The following is a 16,660-nucleotide window of genomic DNA, read 5'->3' as shown; positions in this document are numbered from 1 at the left end:
TTGGAAGCAAAATTTCACTTTCCATTTATTAACAATGACTTCATCTTTCTAATGCAATTTACTCAAGAAAACTAAAGAAATTGTTTGTAAGAAGTCATTATATATAATTACTTTAAATGGTTATCATGGGTTCTTGTTTCTTAAGAAAGGACAGACTTGGTTTTTTTAAACAGGACTTGTTTTTTTCCCTTGAGATTCCACATATTCAGAACAACAGTGACTAAGATCTTGGAACTGAGGCTTCACTTTTCATTTGACAAATGACAGCAACACACCATAAGCACTGCTCATAGCATGGAACAAACACACCATGCATATTTAGCAAAGGAGATCATTTTTCACATGAAAATGAGCAACATCTGACAATGTATTCTAGAAACAATCTCTCACTGACAGAATTTAATTGTATTTGGCTCAGAAATAAAAAGTAACTTCTCTCTGCATTGTTTTTTTAGAATATTTTCCTGCTAATCCAGTGGACAAGTGCAAGTAAGTTTAACTTTAGCAACTTCCCACAGCAAGGAACATGTCTGTAGGCTGAAAAAGAAGTCTGGATGTGAAATATTTTATTTTATTTTACTTTCTACGTTGTGGGTAAGACTTAAGACATCTCCTCACTCAGGAGAAAGCAGTGGCAAACTGTAGTTCTTACTCAGAAAATGAGAAAGCCTATATTCCCTTGCAGGTAAAGCTACCTTGCAAATTTTCCAAAACCATTGAAAATTACATAAAACTTTAAAAGGATTATGTTTTCACCATTTTTCTTTTCCTGAGGTAATTTACACCATGTATTATGAGAAACTGCTGTGGTCTCATTAGATCTGTTCCAGTACTGAAGGTCAGTGTAGGAAAACTCAGGAAGCCCTAAACGACCCCCTTCCTCCAGAGTGCCAAACATTTCCTACATCTTCCCCTCCTAATGAAGCTGCCACCCATCTCAGCATAAGCTGTGCAATTCCCCCTTCCCTCTCCAATGCTGTACTTTGCCATTTATCCTTTTGCTTTGCCCTCAGGCTTAGTGAGCTTCCCATTCACATGCAGCTATCCAAGCCAGAATTAATTAGCTGTGCACTGTGCTCCTCTGCCTGTGCCCAGATGACACCACCTTCATTCTTTGCATACACTCATTTTCTCTCTCTTATACCTCTGTTTTGTTTTATAACACCACCATTTTTTCCTCCTCACAGAAGGTCTCATTTGGTGCTGCCTGGTCCAAAAGCAGATGAGAGCTTCCAGCCCAGGGACAAAGTGACTGAGATGGGGAAAGCATAAGCTCATTTATTTCCACATCCATTCAATTAGAGAACTTCTCTGCTTTTAATTTTCTTCCACATATGCCTCATCTCAAGGACTAACAAACTGATTTCCACATTAGCAGTTTCTTACTCCATCAATGCTTTATGTACATGCAAAAATAATTCTGGTAGAAGGGAACATTTTCCCTTTGGTCTGAACTCTCTCTGAGAATGGCAGTCTGTCCCCAGTGTAACCTATTTCCTGCTGCTACCCCTGCATCTTAGAAGCTTTCACCATACCCTTCTTAAGCACCACAGGCTCTAGATTTGGGACTGACCCTAGAAGCAGCAATGACTTAAGTTCTGTCCTCAAATTTGGAATAAAACCTTGGTCCCAGTCATCAAACTGGCAAAGCTTCAGATAAAAGCAACGAAAGTAATCATGGGTTGCAGTTTGATTTATGAGGAAACACTAAAAGGCCTAAGTATATCTAAGCTCAGCCAAATGATGACTAAGGTAAAATATGGTAATATCTACAAGTATTTGAAGGGTCTAAACACCAGGGGAATACACCAGTGTCAGAAGTTTATGGTCACACTTTACTATGTAGATGTGATGCTACATTTTGCCTGCACTATTGTTGGGACTTTGCTAACAGCTTTCCTCAAAGCTTTAAAACCTAGAGCTCTTCCCAAACCTAATGGCAGAAAAAATGAACCAGTAAGAAATCCTGTGCTGATTAATCTTTCTTCTCAGCTACTGGAATATTAATTTGCCTTAACTGAAGCGTTACCTTCTCTGATTAGTGAAACAAAAGAAGGGAAATTGAAAACTATGAGTAGGGAAAATGAAAGATATTCATCTTGAGGTATGAGAGAATATGGGTGAAGCTGTGCTTTACAAGGCCAAGAACATAATTTCCTTTTCCTTTTTTCAGTAATGGATCAGCTTAAAATATCCAGCTATGTTAATAATGCATCACTGGGCTATTAAAGGAAGGAATGGCCAAACTTACTAGTAAAAGCAACACTCATTCCTTTTTTTTGTTTTACTAGAGTTGGCCTTGTTTACATAGGAAGTCTGGGTGTTTTACAGTGTGCTAGTAAGTGATTCCTAATTCCCTTTGTGACAGTTTGGCCATATTCAGGCAGCTTAACTCAATCTCCTTCTCTACTCTGCATCAACAGCAAGGCTGGGCATGTTGCAGACACTGAGGAGGGAAGAGAAGGTCCTGTTCTGCCCACACTGTGAATTCACTGGATGTAAGTGAGGTCATTTTGAAAGCTACAAAACGATGTTAACATTATGCTACCTAAAAACCTTGCTGAAAGATAAGGTAAGCAATTTAAAGATGATTCTTCACTGTGATGACTGCTATACTGGACCTTACAGCATCAGAATATCAGCATTTGTGATATAGTTAAGTGTGATATTGCTACAATAAGAAAGGACTATGGCATCATGTTGTTTTGATAACATTGTATTAATCTGAGGCTTTTATTAAAATACACAGATCTAAGCAAGGGCTGAGCTAAACCTCTGCACTACACTGCAACCACTAGAACAGAAAATCCTCATCCTCTATGAAACACAAACATGAAAACGAGCAGTACAGACATGACCTCATTTTTTACTCTCTCAGAACAAAAGTAATTAATTGCACATTCAAATGCTTGCTCCACAGTGTTATCTCAGAAAGAAGTGGTGCTTTTCACTATAAATTAATGAGGCCTGTCTCTATTTCTGTGGTCTGCTAAAAAGCCAGTAATAATTCTGAATAGAGTTATAATTTTTATTTAATTCAATGAGATTTCTTTTCCCCAAAAATAATTTAGCTCTCAATGAAATTCAGAGATGCTCAAAACCAATACATAGTGACATGGTTTCACTGCAGCTGGCAACCCACACAGCCATTCACTCACTCTCCCACTAGTGGGATCAAGGAAAGAATTGGAAGGGTGAAAGCTGGAAAACTCATGTGTTGAGATAAAGACAGTTTAATAAGAAAAGAAAAAGCCACACACACAAGCAAAGCAAAACAAGGAATTAATTCACTGCTTCCCATGGGCAGGCAGGTGCTCAGCCATCTCCAAGAGAGCAGGGCCCATCATGCATAGCAGTTACTTAGGAAGACAGAAACTCCAAATGCTCCCCCTTCCTTCCACCCCTACTTATATACTGAGCATGATGTCACATGGTCTGCATTATCCCATTTGTCACTTTGGGTCACCTGTCCTGGCTGGGTCTCCTCCCAACCTCACATTCACCTCCAAATTCCCTGCCAGAGTGGAGGGTGAAAAAGCAGAGTAAACCTTGGCTCTGCTCTGCAATAACAAAAACATCTCTATATTATCAGCCCTGTATTCAGCACAAATCCACAACACAGCCCCACACCTGCCACTGTGAAGAAAATGACCCCAGCCAAAACCAACACTTAGGAATGTGGCATTAGTATGAATAAGTCACAGGAAGATAAAATTGCAGTTCACCTGCAGCCATCCTGCAGTACCTGGTGACCAGGGGGTGCTTCACAAGCACCCCTGCTCTGTGTCAGTAATTGGATGGGAGTCCTCATGTGCAAACCTGCTGATGTAGGAAGCTCAGAGGATACCCTACTTCCTCATGAAGTAAAAAAAAAATTGAGCCAATGAAAGAACTCGGTGGATGGCAGCAGGTGATGAGTTGAAGTCCAGAAAAATCACGGTCTCAATTCCTACAGGAATTCAAAACCTCAAGTTTGTTTCTCTTTTGCTCTTTGTTTTGCTGAATTCATGGGAAATGACAGCTGAGTACCACACTGAATCTTTGCTTCAATCTGTGGTGACTCTTTCAGTCAGTCTCTCTGAGGCACTACTGTGCACTCTGTTTTATAGAGTGAAATTTTAAGTAGCTGTCTCCTTCAATTCGTTTTTATTCAAAATCCTTGCAACACTTCCAACTTCTGATTCACATAATCCAGAAATAAAAGCTACAGGATCTTCTCCAGAGATTTCAGTATGAGAAGTACTCAAAATAAACAGGGATTTATTGAGAAAGGTTTATTCACAGGTAAGTGAGCATTCATGTAAATAACCAAGCCTCAGCTCTTCAAGTTGGTGCACAAGCTTTTCTGCTGAGATACAATCTTTTTCTATAGTAAGACGCAGGACTGTAGAAGTATTTCAACACTTAGAAGATAATAGCTTCTTCCCCTTTCCAGTTTTTCTCTTCTTCATTGCCCTTCCACTCCCTTCTCTCATGCCTCTCAAGGTTAGCCCAAATAAAACTCTCAGATGGCCAATCAAAATTTGCTGGAATTTTTTTCCTATTGACTTTTGAATCCTCATTTTGCTTTCATAAGGTTTGCACTCTTCACCCCTCTTTCTGTTTCACTGCTGGAGCTCAGCAGGCTTTTCAGAGGTTTCTTCTAAGCCTGCTGCATGGCTAATTACAAAGCTGTAATTAGCCATGTGCCACATTCCCAAGGGAGTATTGAATGTTATGCTCATCTACAGCCTAATTAAGCTTCATGCTCAATAAATATTTGAAACTATTAAGTAATTATGTGATTGGGGAGGGAAAGTTAAGAAATGGCATGAATTGCACCTAATGAACTTTAAAAGGTATCAAAGGATCACTAGGGCAGCTCTGCTGATCAGAGGATAAGGCAGCAGGCACCTGCAGTTACCCCAGATAAGGGCAATTACTGGCAACACAAACAGAGCCCTTGTGCAGCCAAGCCTTGCAGGAGCTGCAGATCCCCTCCACACAGCAGTGTGGGTGCCCAGAGGGGTTCCCAGGGAAAGCAGTGTAATAGGAGCAGTGAGGAAAGGAGTCTGAGACCCTTCCCCATGCCCCTATCACCCCAAGCACCTCTACAAGGCTCCTGGATCTGGGGCTTTATCTCATGCAGTATTTCAGGGTACCATGAAGTCTCCCAGAGAAGCTGCATTGCACTCAGCACTACCACTGCAGGGTGCTGCCAATCTAACTGCTGGGAAACATCACAAGGCACACAGAAAATCTTCTGTAGGAGCAATGCACAGCCAGGATTGCCCAGCTGAGTCATCCATAAAGGTAGAGAAAGCTGGGACAATGTATTTCTCTCAGGTATATGAACATATTATCTAAATAGCATACACACAGAATATCTCTGATGATAATCTATGCCACCATCTTGTCATTCAAATGAGCTTTTTCATTACTGTCATTGACATAAGTCATTGCTTCCAGCTGACGGCTGCTAAAAAATTCTGTATAATTAAGAAAATAATTCATAAATAAAAAAACCACCTTGGCATCTATAATAAATTATGAAAATATAAAGAAGATGAATTTCAAAAAATTCATTTGTTTTAGGCATAAAATACGTTATTCTTAAAGCAGATTTTCCAGCTTCCCTTAGTTTGGACTTTAGTGCACCTGTAATATGAGTGTTCCACATCTAATCTCTATTCACTCCTACAGTGTTTCCACTCACACAGAAATTACTTTTCACATCATATCCCATCAATTCTAATGCGTATTTTCATTTTATAATGGCTCCTTTTGTAAAAGCTTTGAAATCTGATATAAACATGCATCACTGATCACAACACAAGCACATGCCTAGAATGAGAAACACCACCCATGTACTTTTCAAGTTAAACAGTGTGAAACAGTTCTGCTGAAGTCAGTGACCCACACTTTTTCACCCCAGGTTATGAGCTTTATTGTGAAGTCAGCCTGTAACCTCAAACTCAGCCCCGAACTGCAAACTGTAAAACACACAGCATTCCAGTCTTGCTCTCATTTTCCCCATCTGAGCTCCAGAGGAGGTGGGACACACAATGCTACTTGTATGAATGACATCCAGGAGCTTGGGCTCTTAAAAATTCAGCCTCAGTTACTGGAAACAAGTCCTAAAATGGTTGAAGCCCAAATGGCTGGAACCCAGGGTTATTGTTGAATGAAAACTAGTGGAAAAAATGTTATCCCTAAAGCAAATCCAGACAAGCAGTTCCAGGAGGAAAAGCATGTTTGATTTAAATCGAGTGCTCTGTTCAAATAAGACCACACCCATGTTTAAATCTCTCATTTCTGTTTACAGGAGAACAAGGTGGCAAACGAAAGTTTGCTACTTGACATTCCAGAGTACTTTTTCCTTAGCAATTGTCTCAGTTAAACAAAGAAGGAACAGGCTCAAACAAAAAGTATAATAATTTACTTTCTGCTCATTTGATAGGCATGAATGGATAATGCTTTTAAGCCTTGACATTCAAAAGAAACAGCTAAAAAAACCCTAAGATACATTAAGATAAGGAAATCAAATGAAAACACTAAAACATGGTTTCCAAATGGAAGACCCTAACTATATTGGCTTTCAAACCTACCAGCCTGTGACCACAAAAGAAATCTTATACTCTGTGATAAAAGCTACTGCAGAAGGAAAAAAAATATAAATCCACGTAGTTGGGCATAAACTACCAGTATAAGTGTGCAGTGTGTGCACTGAACCACACTGGGTGACTGAAGAACAGGCAAACAATATCCAAGCTAAGATAAATGTATCAAATGCATGCTTTTAGGAGCACAAGGCTCAAATGATAAAGGTATTCAAATACTTAAAAAAGGTTGCAAAATATTTGAAAGTGTAAGCCCAACTTCCTTTGAGAAGCATCAGGTAAGGAGTGTGCCAATGTGTACCATCGAAGGTGATGTCTTAGTCCTGAAAACTCAGGACTTAAGTTGTCCAAAATGGGGAAGTCTGGTTCAGAACACTTATATTTTAACTGCTGCATTAAAAAAAAAAAGGGATAAAAAGTTCAGAGATAGACCTTCAGCTATATTTTTTCAAATGCTATTGCAGCAAACTCACCAAATAATCCAGTTTTGTAATTATACTGTATCTTCACAGAATACACCAATCTAGGTAAATTAGAGACTTAGAGAGGTCTTCAAAGCACGGCCAACTTTAAAGACCATGAAGACTATAAATACAAAACAGACCATGTTCCTCAAGGCCTTTTCCAGCTGTGTTCTGCATGCCTTCAGGGGTAAAGATTCCACAGCCTCCTGGGCAACCTGTTCACTGCACTGCTCTTCCAGTGAGGAACGTTCCCCTTATATCCAATTGTAATTTAATTTCCTGCAGATTGTAACTGTTGCCTTTTGGCTTTCCAGTGTCACCCTCTGGGAAACGTATGATCTGCCCTATAACCCCTTCACTACAGAGGTGAGCTGCTGGCTCATCTTCAGCTTGTTCTCCATCAGCATCATCAGGTACTTTTCCTCAGAGCTGCTCCCCCATCTTGTCCAGATGAATAGCATTACTTGGTCACAAGTGCAAGAATGTGGATTTATCTTCACTGAATTCCATGAAGTGTCTGTCAATCACTCCTGCAGGTCCCACTGAACAGAGGCTCTGCTCACCTAAGCATCAGCTGCAGTCCCTCAAGTTCATGCCATCTGTAGACACGGGAGGGTGCAATTCCTCTTCTCCACCCAGGATGGATAATCCACCCGTGTTACTGCTTGGTTATTCACATAACTTGCAATGTTATGTGAATGAACTTGTTCTTCACCATTTCCTTTTAGAATAGCTCATGGGAATGCTGCTCTGTTCATCCGTTTCATCTAACATTACAATAAACAGCACTGTGGTAGAGAGAAACTCCTAAAAAAAATTCCTTGGCCAAATCCTTATCTACTGTAAATTCCTTGCATTTCTAATCAGCTTATACAAAAGTGAGATCCAGACTATTTATTCAAAAACCAGAGTGTCAGTAAGGTATTTAAAAATCAGCAGGCTGCTCATTATAACCAGTTCTTGGTGCTGCATGTATTAGCTCACTGTTGGCATAAACATCTCCTTGGAAGAGCACAAGGAACTGGGTACTTCTGTCTCACTGCTGAGCTAAGACAAGCAAACAAAAACATGCTGTGTGCTTCTATGCTTAGTTACACATACTTTTGAGGAAAGAATGACTACTTGAATGCATTTATTACCAGTTGAGCCATCCTAATCTCTAGATACCTCTTGGGCTTAGAAAAATACGCATTTTTACAGGAAAATATTTTTTATAATCCTTAAAATAAATTTCTTGCACAACAGTGTAATCTAAAAAAATACTCACAACGGGAGTGAAGTTAGGAAAACACTCCCACCCATTAAACCCCCACCCTCCTGTGGTCCTTGAACATTAGCCAAGGTTTCATTGTAGCCTCCCTTAATTTGACCCCAGGAGATAATATAATTGACTTGAGTTCAGTTCTCCTGATAGGAACACTCAGTGTAGGAGACTTTGCTTGGAAGAATGACCCATAGACAAACAATAATGCCCCTTCCATGACATCTATGATGGATCATTCAAAGTTCACAACAAACTGTTCCACAAAGAGGAGGCTGCTTCAAGTCAAGTTGTGAGACAGCTCTTAAATAAATCTACCTCATGCAAACTTAGTCAACCTCATTGCTCCAAAGTGGACCAAGAAACCAGAAACATCACGAGTGAGAGAGATATTCTGTTGATACCAGACACATTAAGATTGCTTTCAGGCCTGACAGCTGGCATGAAGCACAGAAGCTCCAGGTCTCCTTTCACAGACACCACCTGTACCCTTGGCCACAGCCATCACACCCAGGAACTTGCTCTGCTTTGCAGCAGCAACAGCAAGGTGAGGCTTCAGCCCACACAAATAATCAGAATAAAACTGGTGTATTAGAACATGGATTTTTTTCTTAGGAGATTTTCCTAGATATATCACTCTACAGCTTGGATAATACATGGACTTAGCACTGCTACCATTTCTGTAGGTGAAATACAGCCCTTTCACAAGTGACATTGGATGTGCAGGATGAAAACAGAATATCAGCTGGAAACCAATTCAGATTGGAAACAGCACTTGCCTCTTAGAGACCCCAAGCATTGAATCATACCATCTAGGAATTATGAAATGGACCTCAAGAAAGGATGAAATACAACCTTAGTACATGCTTTCAGTATTCCCAGTACTGTCCTCAAAAACTTGGAGATACCAAGGTATGTGAAGTGAGCCCTCTACTAACAGACAGTAGTCTGTAGCTACATTTCTGAGCCTGGTCTGCTTCTGTGCAAACCTAAAAACCCACACAGACCTGGGCTCCCTGAGTCCTGGATCCTGCCCAAGCCTGAAATCTGCTGAGCGCACAAGTCAATAATTAAGTTACTATCTTCTACTTCTGCCACAAAAGGGAAATAATCATTTTTCTATGCAAATCTACTCATTTCCAGGAATTCTAATACAATTCTAATACAAAAGAAAGGTTCAGGAAAGAGGGAAAGAAGCTGACAGGGAAGGCAATGGTTTGTGCCTGTCACTCAACTCTGCATATGGTTTGAATGTGTAGATGAGCAACTGCCTCTGCTCTTACAGTAGTTACAGTGCCATTCAAACTCTGCTAATTTAATTGTTTAAAAACTACCAATCCCTATTAAATGTAAGACAGTCTACAAAGGAGTCCTTCCTGCGGACACATGTGTTTAGCATAGTGCAGCAATCAGCAGGATTGGCCTGGTCCCCTCACTGCTTTTCTGGTGCAGGTTTGAAGCAGATCTTGTTTATTGTTCTTTTTTGCAAACCTCTGTGAGATCTTTGAAGTGGTTGGGCTCCTTGAGCCAACAGGCCCTGTGCTGCACCTGGTGTGAGGCAGACTGAACAGCTCCAAAGTTAAATAAACAGCAATCCCAGCTGAGGATGGTGGATGAGTTACAGATAATGGCAGCCAGGGCAGGCATGATCCATCCAAAGCAAACTCTGTGTTGTCTTAACAAAGCAATTTAGAGCTGCATTTGCTATTCAGACACTCTCCTGTGTTTAAACAGAGACTCTATTCTTTAACACACACACACATACACGCGTGTGTGTAAATATACACACATGAAACAATCCTTTACAGGATGTATCCAGAGGAGCATCCCTCCAACTCCCTGCTCCTTTTTCCAGACTCATCATGCTTTTTAGTATTGCTATCATGCCTTGCTATGAACCAGACTTAAAACAGCACTTAACTGAGGCTCTCTTTTCCTTACAATCAAACCAACACTGATTGATGCAAGGAAATCAAGTGACAAGCACATTCAAGTATTCAAGAGCATAACACCAATTTCAAAACATAGTACATGTATTCAAATTTGGTAAATTTATTGTTTTTAAAAACTGATTTCAATCAGAGGAACTTTCTGCTCCTTCCAAGTTTTTCTTCTTTTCTTGTTTTAAAAGTAATTTTTTTTTCTTCTTTTCTTGTCATATTATCAAGTTCAAAATACAGTAAATTTATTAAAATATAAATATCCCTAAAAGTCTAATATTGTTATCACATATTTTTTTATTGAGCTATCTCTTCTTCTTAATAGTAGTTCACAGACAGATAGGTTAGTTAAGGTGAGTCTTTACTCAGTCATGTCATTGATAAGTCAAAAAAAATCAACTTTGGGAATTTTGCTTGAACACCAGTTTCAGGATTTGATCTTTGGATACTCAGCTTTCTGTTATGATAAATTATATCTGCATTTCTTTATCTTAAGCGAGATGTGGATGGTAGAGCAAAGCTGTAGTAGAGTGACCACAGATCACACAGCCAAAGGAGAGGCTGAATAAGACAACAGGCCAAACAGAAGTCCATGTATTTTCAGGATGAACTGAGCCTTTTTGTAATATTTAGGTTATTCTATGAGGATGTTTCTTATATGAATTCAAACCAAACAAACTCCATGTTTTCCCACTCCCCACCTGAACTTCCAATACCGTGTAAAATCATCCAAAACTGATAGGTTTTATCAGTATCTTTGTAAAACACCATTTGGTCAGACATTTGCCAGGTTTTAGGCAATTTTTTAGTTATACTGCCTACATACTGCCTTTTTTGAGAAATAACAAAATACAATACATAATGTCATTCTTCTCTCTTATTCTTCTTTCTTCTTTGTTGCTATTACTGAGGCACAGGGGTATGCAGGCTAGTAATCAAACAGGAGAGGTGCTTGCAAAACTGTTGAGCAAACATTCCTACCTCCAGCCTGGTCCTGTCCACATCCTTGGGCAATTTCACACGGACTCGGTTTGTTACAATAAGTGTTTCATAGGGATAAATCTGTTAAAAAGACAAGAGCATATGAACTCCAGCTGAATCCAATTCTGAGGCATGGAAATGGTGGTATGAGGAACTTACTAAAAAATGGTACATACTTGCATCCTGATTTGACAAATATTTCACTGGGACAAAAATTAACAAAATGAAACAAAAGAAAGGAACCCATGTAACCTTGCTAGGAAGTGCTGAATCTGATTGTTCTTCCAGTGCTGGAAAAGCCCTTCTTACCTTGTATTCTGCAAAAGAATGAGAACAGGTTCACAGTTTAGAATTTATAGCCATTTTTTGGTGTCACCACAATGAACATTTCGGTACATCACAAATGTGCTATGCTAATACATTTCTCCCTTCTCAGTTGCTGTTGGATAACTGCATGCACAGTAAGAATTTGACCCCCATGCCCTGAATGCCTATAACACTGTCTATTACCAAAGCAATTGTCCTGGAAATCAAAGGCTTATTACAGAAAATCCATCTCCCGATGCCATTGGGTTACACGGTGAGTATGTCTGGCAAAATTGGGGATCTCTTTTTACAGGAGGCTTATGTGCAGAGTTAAGTCAGTCTGTCATCCAAAACTCCTGCCCTTATTGTTCTTTACTGAAAATAGTTAAAATATATGGATTATTAAAGGCATGTCAGTTTGGAAACATAGATGAAAACCACTGATATAATATGACATTACAAGATTCTGACACCCTGCATTTGGGCTGACTGCAGTGAGAATAACAATAGAGAAGAAAAGATGATTTGGGGATGTGGTAACATTGACTCCTGGATCTACACTAGCACAAGGGAATTCTAGTTAGGTCAGTGTATGACTATATATGATATAACTACACAATGTTATCTATTCACAATGGTGATTAAATGCAACCAGGAGAGCCAAAAGGTTTTCACAGACCTCTTTATGGTCTGAAATAAAATCAGAGATTGAGTCTACTTTTCCAAACCTGTACTTTAACCTATTCAAACATAGCGACAAAGATTTTTATCAACACAGAGTCATGAAATGAAGCATTAGAATAAGATTTTTATAATGAGTTAAAGTGTCTTGGAAATAAAATTTTTCAGCTCCTTTGAAAATTCCAACCCAAGTTCCATATTAAGCGCATAGTCCATTTAAAACTGTAAAAAAAGAAAATACTGCAAATAAATTCTGCATTTTGAACTCTGCACTTTTTAACCACACTGTAGTACAACCAAGAAGCACAATGGACTTTTTCCAACTAGACTTGAAGGAAAGATTATCTTAAATTTCCTCTTGTCTTTGATATGAGACTAACACCACAAGGCTGTTGCCACATATGAGGGATCCTCCTGTTGACTCAGCCTGGTTGCACCACCCTATGATGCAAGACTTCTGTCAAGCCTTTAAGTTGGGGTAAGTAAAAAATAATATTCTCTGTGATAAACATGACACTGAGCTGTGCCTCTGGCTAGTCATTATTATGTGAACTACAGGAAGAGCTCAGAATAGTAACCTTTATGGCAATATGTTAATTAAAATCCTCAAAGGGTGAAAACACAAGGGGAAATGATACTGCAAAAAAAATGTACCTTTCATCCCCCAGCTTGCATCCTGGTCCGTTTCATATTGACCCATAGTTTCAGGCTGACAGAGAAAGAAAGAAGCAATGTAACAGCAAAATACATAAAAACCCCACTCTGAGCATTGTTGAGAGAAAAAAGAAACACACAGAACCCAAATACAGATCCTTGTGTGAGAGAAAGAGAAATAAGTCTCATTCAAATTTGACCTAATTGCTCAAGTAAGCAAGGTAACACTGAAACTGTCACATGCTGACATGTCATGTGTTACTGCCATCATCACAAATCACTTTTCTCCTTCTTCTTCACACTGCTGATGCCACTGACCAGGGAGAACTCTACATGTACCATATATGTGCTTTGTTTGAACCACTGTCTTCTTCCTTTGCTGACAAATGCTATGATGAAAAACAGTACAGGAGATCAGAAAAGCACTATTATATGATTTTTTTTCCCAAGTCTCATTTTTGCCTGCTAGGGTATCAATGGTGCGCACAGCTATGCCCACAATAACCTGCAAAGCTCCTTGTTTGCTTTTGGGGTGTTATTTATGCAGCACAAGAATGGCTGATTAAAAATAACAAAACACAAAAGCTGGTATGAATGAACCTACAATCCAAACAGAGGACGTCCATTCTGAGAGGAATTCTGGCCTCAAGGACTTGACCATGAGCAACCTTTTCAACTCTCATGCAGGCTTGGGATTCTTTCTAAGGGACAGATGCTGCCATCTGCTGCTTTCCCGTCACACTGCAAGGCATCCGGAGAGCTTTGGCCTCAGGAAGCCTTGGGATGGCTTTGGTGCCTCACCAGTGCAGTAGCTGGGCACAAGTCAGTGTCTTGCTCACTTCAGGTTACTGGCAACACTTATTCTGAACAGTCAGGAAAACTTCTTGACTCACAGGTGGGATTAGTTTTATATGGAGCCTTTTAAATTTCTAAATATTAATTGACAAAATTTCAGTGTCATTCCTTTCTTCAGAGAAGAATTCAAGAAACCAGGTATTGAAGCAACACAGACATAATTAGTCCTGTAATATTAACTCAAAGGGATGGACATTTCAGCAGCTACTGAAAAATCCAAGGATAATCCATTATCCTTGATAATGTCTTTCTTGTAGCTCCTTCTAAATGACTCTCAGTTTGACTCTTGTCACTGGGGAAGTTTAATCCTCCTCATATGCCTTTGCAGGTTTCACATCTTCCTTTGGAGAAAGAAGGGAATTTGAATGAGGTCCTCTCCGTGCAATTTGGACACAAGTCAATTCTTCAAAAGGCAGGGGAACATGCATCTATGTTTTGCTCGTTACTATAAACCACAGTGGTTTTTCACCTAATAGTATAAGCTATGAACTGAGAATCCGTAATGCTAGATGCCAGAGAGGCCACATTGTCAAAGCTTCCTTTTAATTAAAGGCTAATAAAAGTTGCAAAAAAGGATTAAAAAAGCATTCCTCATCTGTTCTGATTATAATTTTGTTAGACAATTTTCTTTCTAGTTTGCTGCTTGTCATTCAATCTTTATGGATCCCTCCCTGCCTTGAAAGTACAATGGCTGTGTGTGAATACACACACCCCATATAGACACACATTTATACTAGAAAAAACAGAACAGATGGTTCAAGGAATGCAATGGATGTGGGCTGTTCCACCTTTGCTCTAAGATCATTACTTGCCTAATTATAGGCCTGTCTCTATCATTAATTCAAGCTATCCTATGACTAATATGTGCATTCTGTACATTTTACATCTTTGTTTGTTTTGGGAGGAGAATCAAGATTCCCAATGCTCACAGTGCACACAATTAGAAGGAGAGACGCCTCAGTCAGTCTCACTCTTTCAGAGAGACAAACTGTAACCCACTTAGGGAATGATCTGTCAGACAGGGCCAGCAGCCAAAACACCTTTGAAGTGTTATTACTGTGTAGATTTTCAACTAGTTACTGAGTTGTCTGTTTATGAGACCTTATTCCCTGAAGAATGCATTTAAATGTGTACCTACCTGATGTAAGCCATTCTTTCCATAGCCAGGTAGAGAAGCAGACTTAGAATATGGAAATCCTGTAAAAGACATAATATACAGCTAAATCTTTCACAGCCTACTAAAACAGGGAATCCAAGAAAATACCCAGAAACAGCAATTACAAGATCAATGCAAATATTCTATCAATGAGATGAGATATAACTGACCTATGCTCACCTTTTCTCCATATTTCATGCACATGAACATGTGTAGCAATATCTAGAAAAAGCAGCATGCCAGAGGCACAATGTGGAGGAAGTTGTGGGGCTCACATTATGGAAGCCTCATGCACCCACATGATGTTTGTGACTTGAGAGATCGTGAAATCTCTGCCTTCCAGATTGGTGTTAAATCATAACTTGAATTTGGGATTAAAGGGACTTAGATCATCACTTCTGAATGTGCTATATGAGTTCTGGGTTATGGTTTTGTTCCTTAAAAAAAGATGGGTCGATATCCTACCACTTAAAAAAAATAAAACAACTTTTTTTTTTTCCTGTAAAACATCACATGGAAAAATGCAAAAATGCAGATACAGCAGTGGATAAAGTAAATCACCCAGAGTATATACACCCAAGTGAAAGAAAGTTTTAAGATGGAGAAAACGGAAAAAGTTTTCCGTTTTCAGTCTTTTCAAAGTGTTGAATAAATTATGTAATACAGTGATGAAACTGAGTGTGGTCATTATGAGACAACTGAAATGCCTTAATTTTAGTATTAAGACTTTAATAAGAAAGTTTAAAAGTTAAACAATAGAAGAACAAACATGTGTGTAATAAACATTCCTGACTCCAGTACAGGACATTATGTAAAACTGGTGCAAAGAGTTACAGAAGTCAGATGGCTCAAAGAACTGAATGTACAATACTTCTTTCTGTCAAAATTGTTAGCAGTCTCTGTCCAAAGAGGAATGCAGGAAGAGAATCCAGACCCCACTGGATTAATAAATATCCTAAGGAGATTATTAGGAATAAGCATGCAGAAAGAAAAAGCAAAAGATGGATCAGCAGAGGGCTCAAAATGTGCTGAGATAGACTGAAAACAGCCAGAAGTCAAGCTGAGTTAAACACTGAAAATGATATTAAAACAAATAGCAAAAGTTTCTCCAGCTATCCAAATAAAAAGAGAACAAGGAAAGAAGAAATGGGATCACTGGGGGTTGCACTGTGTCAGTATTTAGCACTCAGCAAAGGTGAAAGACAACTCAGGTAGGGCTTGAGCACTGAAGGAGTATTTCCTCCAGGGAACACAAAGTGCAGTACTGAGCAAGGATTGAGGGTAGGCCAGCGAATGACTGTCATTGTGGGAAAAAAAATTCAAAGCACTGAATGTACTTAAACAAGGAGCAACAAGGCTCACATTGAATTGCAAACCAAATACCTCCTACCATTAGAGAAGGGCAACTACAGCTTTTATATTTAAGAGAGGAAAAATAACAAATCATTACGTGAATGGTAGTGCCAGCAGAGAGCAAAGAGTGAAATAATACCTGTGCAACAGAATGCCTGTATCTGCAACAAAACTCCCATCTCTGCTCCTGCCTGGAAGAAGCTGCTATGTTGGACATCAACGTGCAGATCAATCTTTTGGCTACAGAGAAGATGGGCGAGTGAGGTTTGCTCTGTCGCTAAATAACCCTCGGTCACCGAGGAACACTGCCCCAGGTTAAAGAGGGGTTGGCAGCAGAGCCAGGAGGGCGCGGAGCTGGCCCGGAGCTGGCCCGGAGCTGGCGGGCTAAGCCGGAGCTGGCCCGGAGCTGC

At 39.5% G+C, this 16,660-nt stretch overlaps 1 protein-coding gene across 1 annotated transcript in view; it reads right to left on the bottom strand.

The window, feature by feature from the left end:
* Positions 1-16,660, bottom strand: part of ABLIM2 (actin binding LIM protein family member 2) — a 106,719-nt gene that overhangs the window by 2,465 nt on the left and 87,594 nt on the right. The window contains exons 17-20 of the mRNA XM_031060072.1: positions 14,880-14,938; positions 12,887-12,941; positions 11,555-11,562; positions 11,246-11,326 (exon numbers count right to left, since the gene is read on the bottom strand). Of these exons, the coding sequence (XP_030915932.1) occupies positions 11,246-11,326; positions 11,555-11,562; positions 12,887-12,941; positions 14,880-14,938 (203 nt within the window). The remainder of the gene's footprint in view (positions 1-11,245; positions 11,327-11,554; positions 11,563-12,886; positions 12,942-14,879; positions 14,939-16,660) is intronic.

Source organism: Geospiza fortis, unplaced genomic scaffold, assembly GCF_000277835.1.
Source record: "Geospiza fortis unplaced genomic scaffold, GeoFor_1.0 scaffold147, whole genome shotgun sequence".
Lineage (NCBI taxonomy): Eukaryota > Metazoa > Chordata > Aves > Passeriformes > Thraupidae > Geospiza > Geospiza fortis.
The sequence above is the reverse complement of the archived record's forward strand: the minus strand, read 5'-3'. Positions and strand labels throughout refer to the sequence as shown.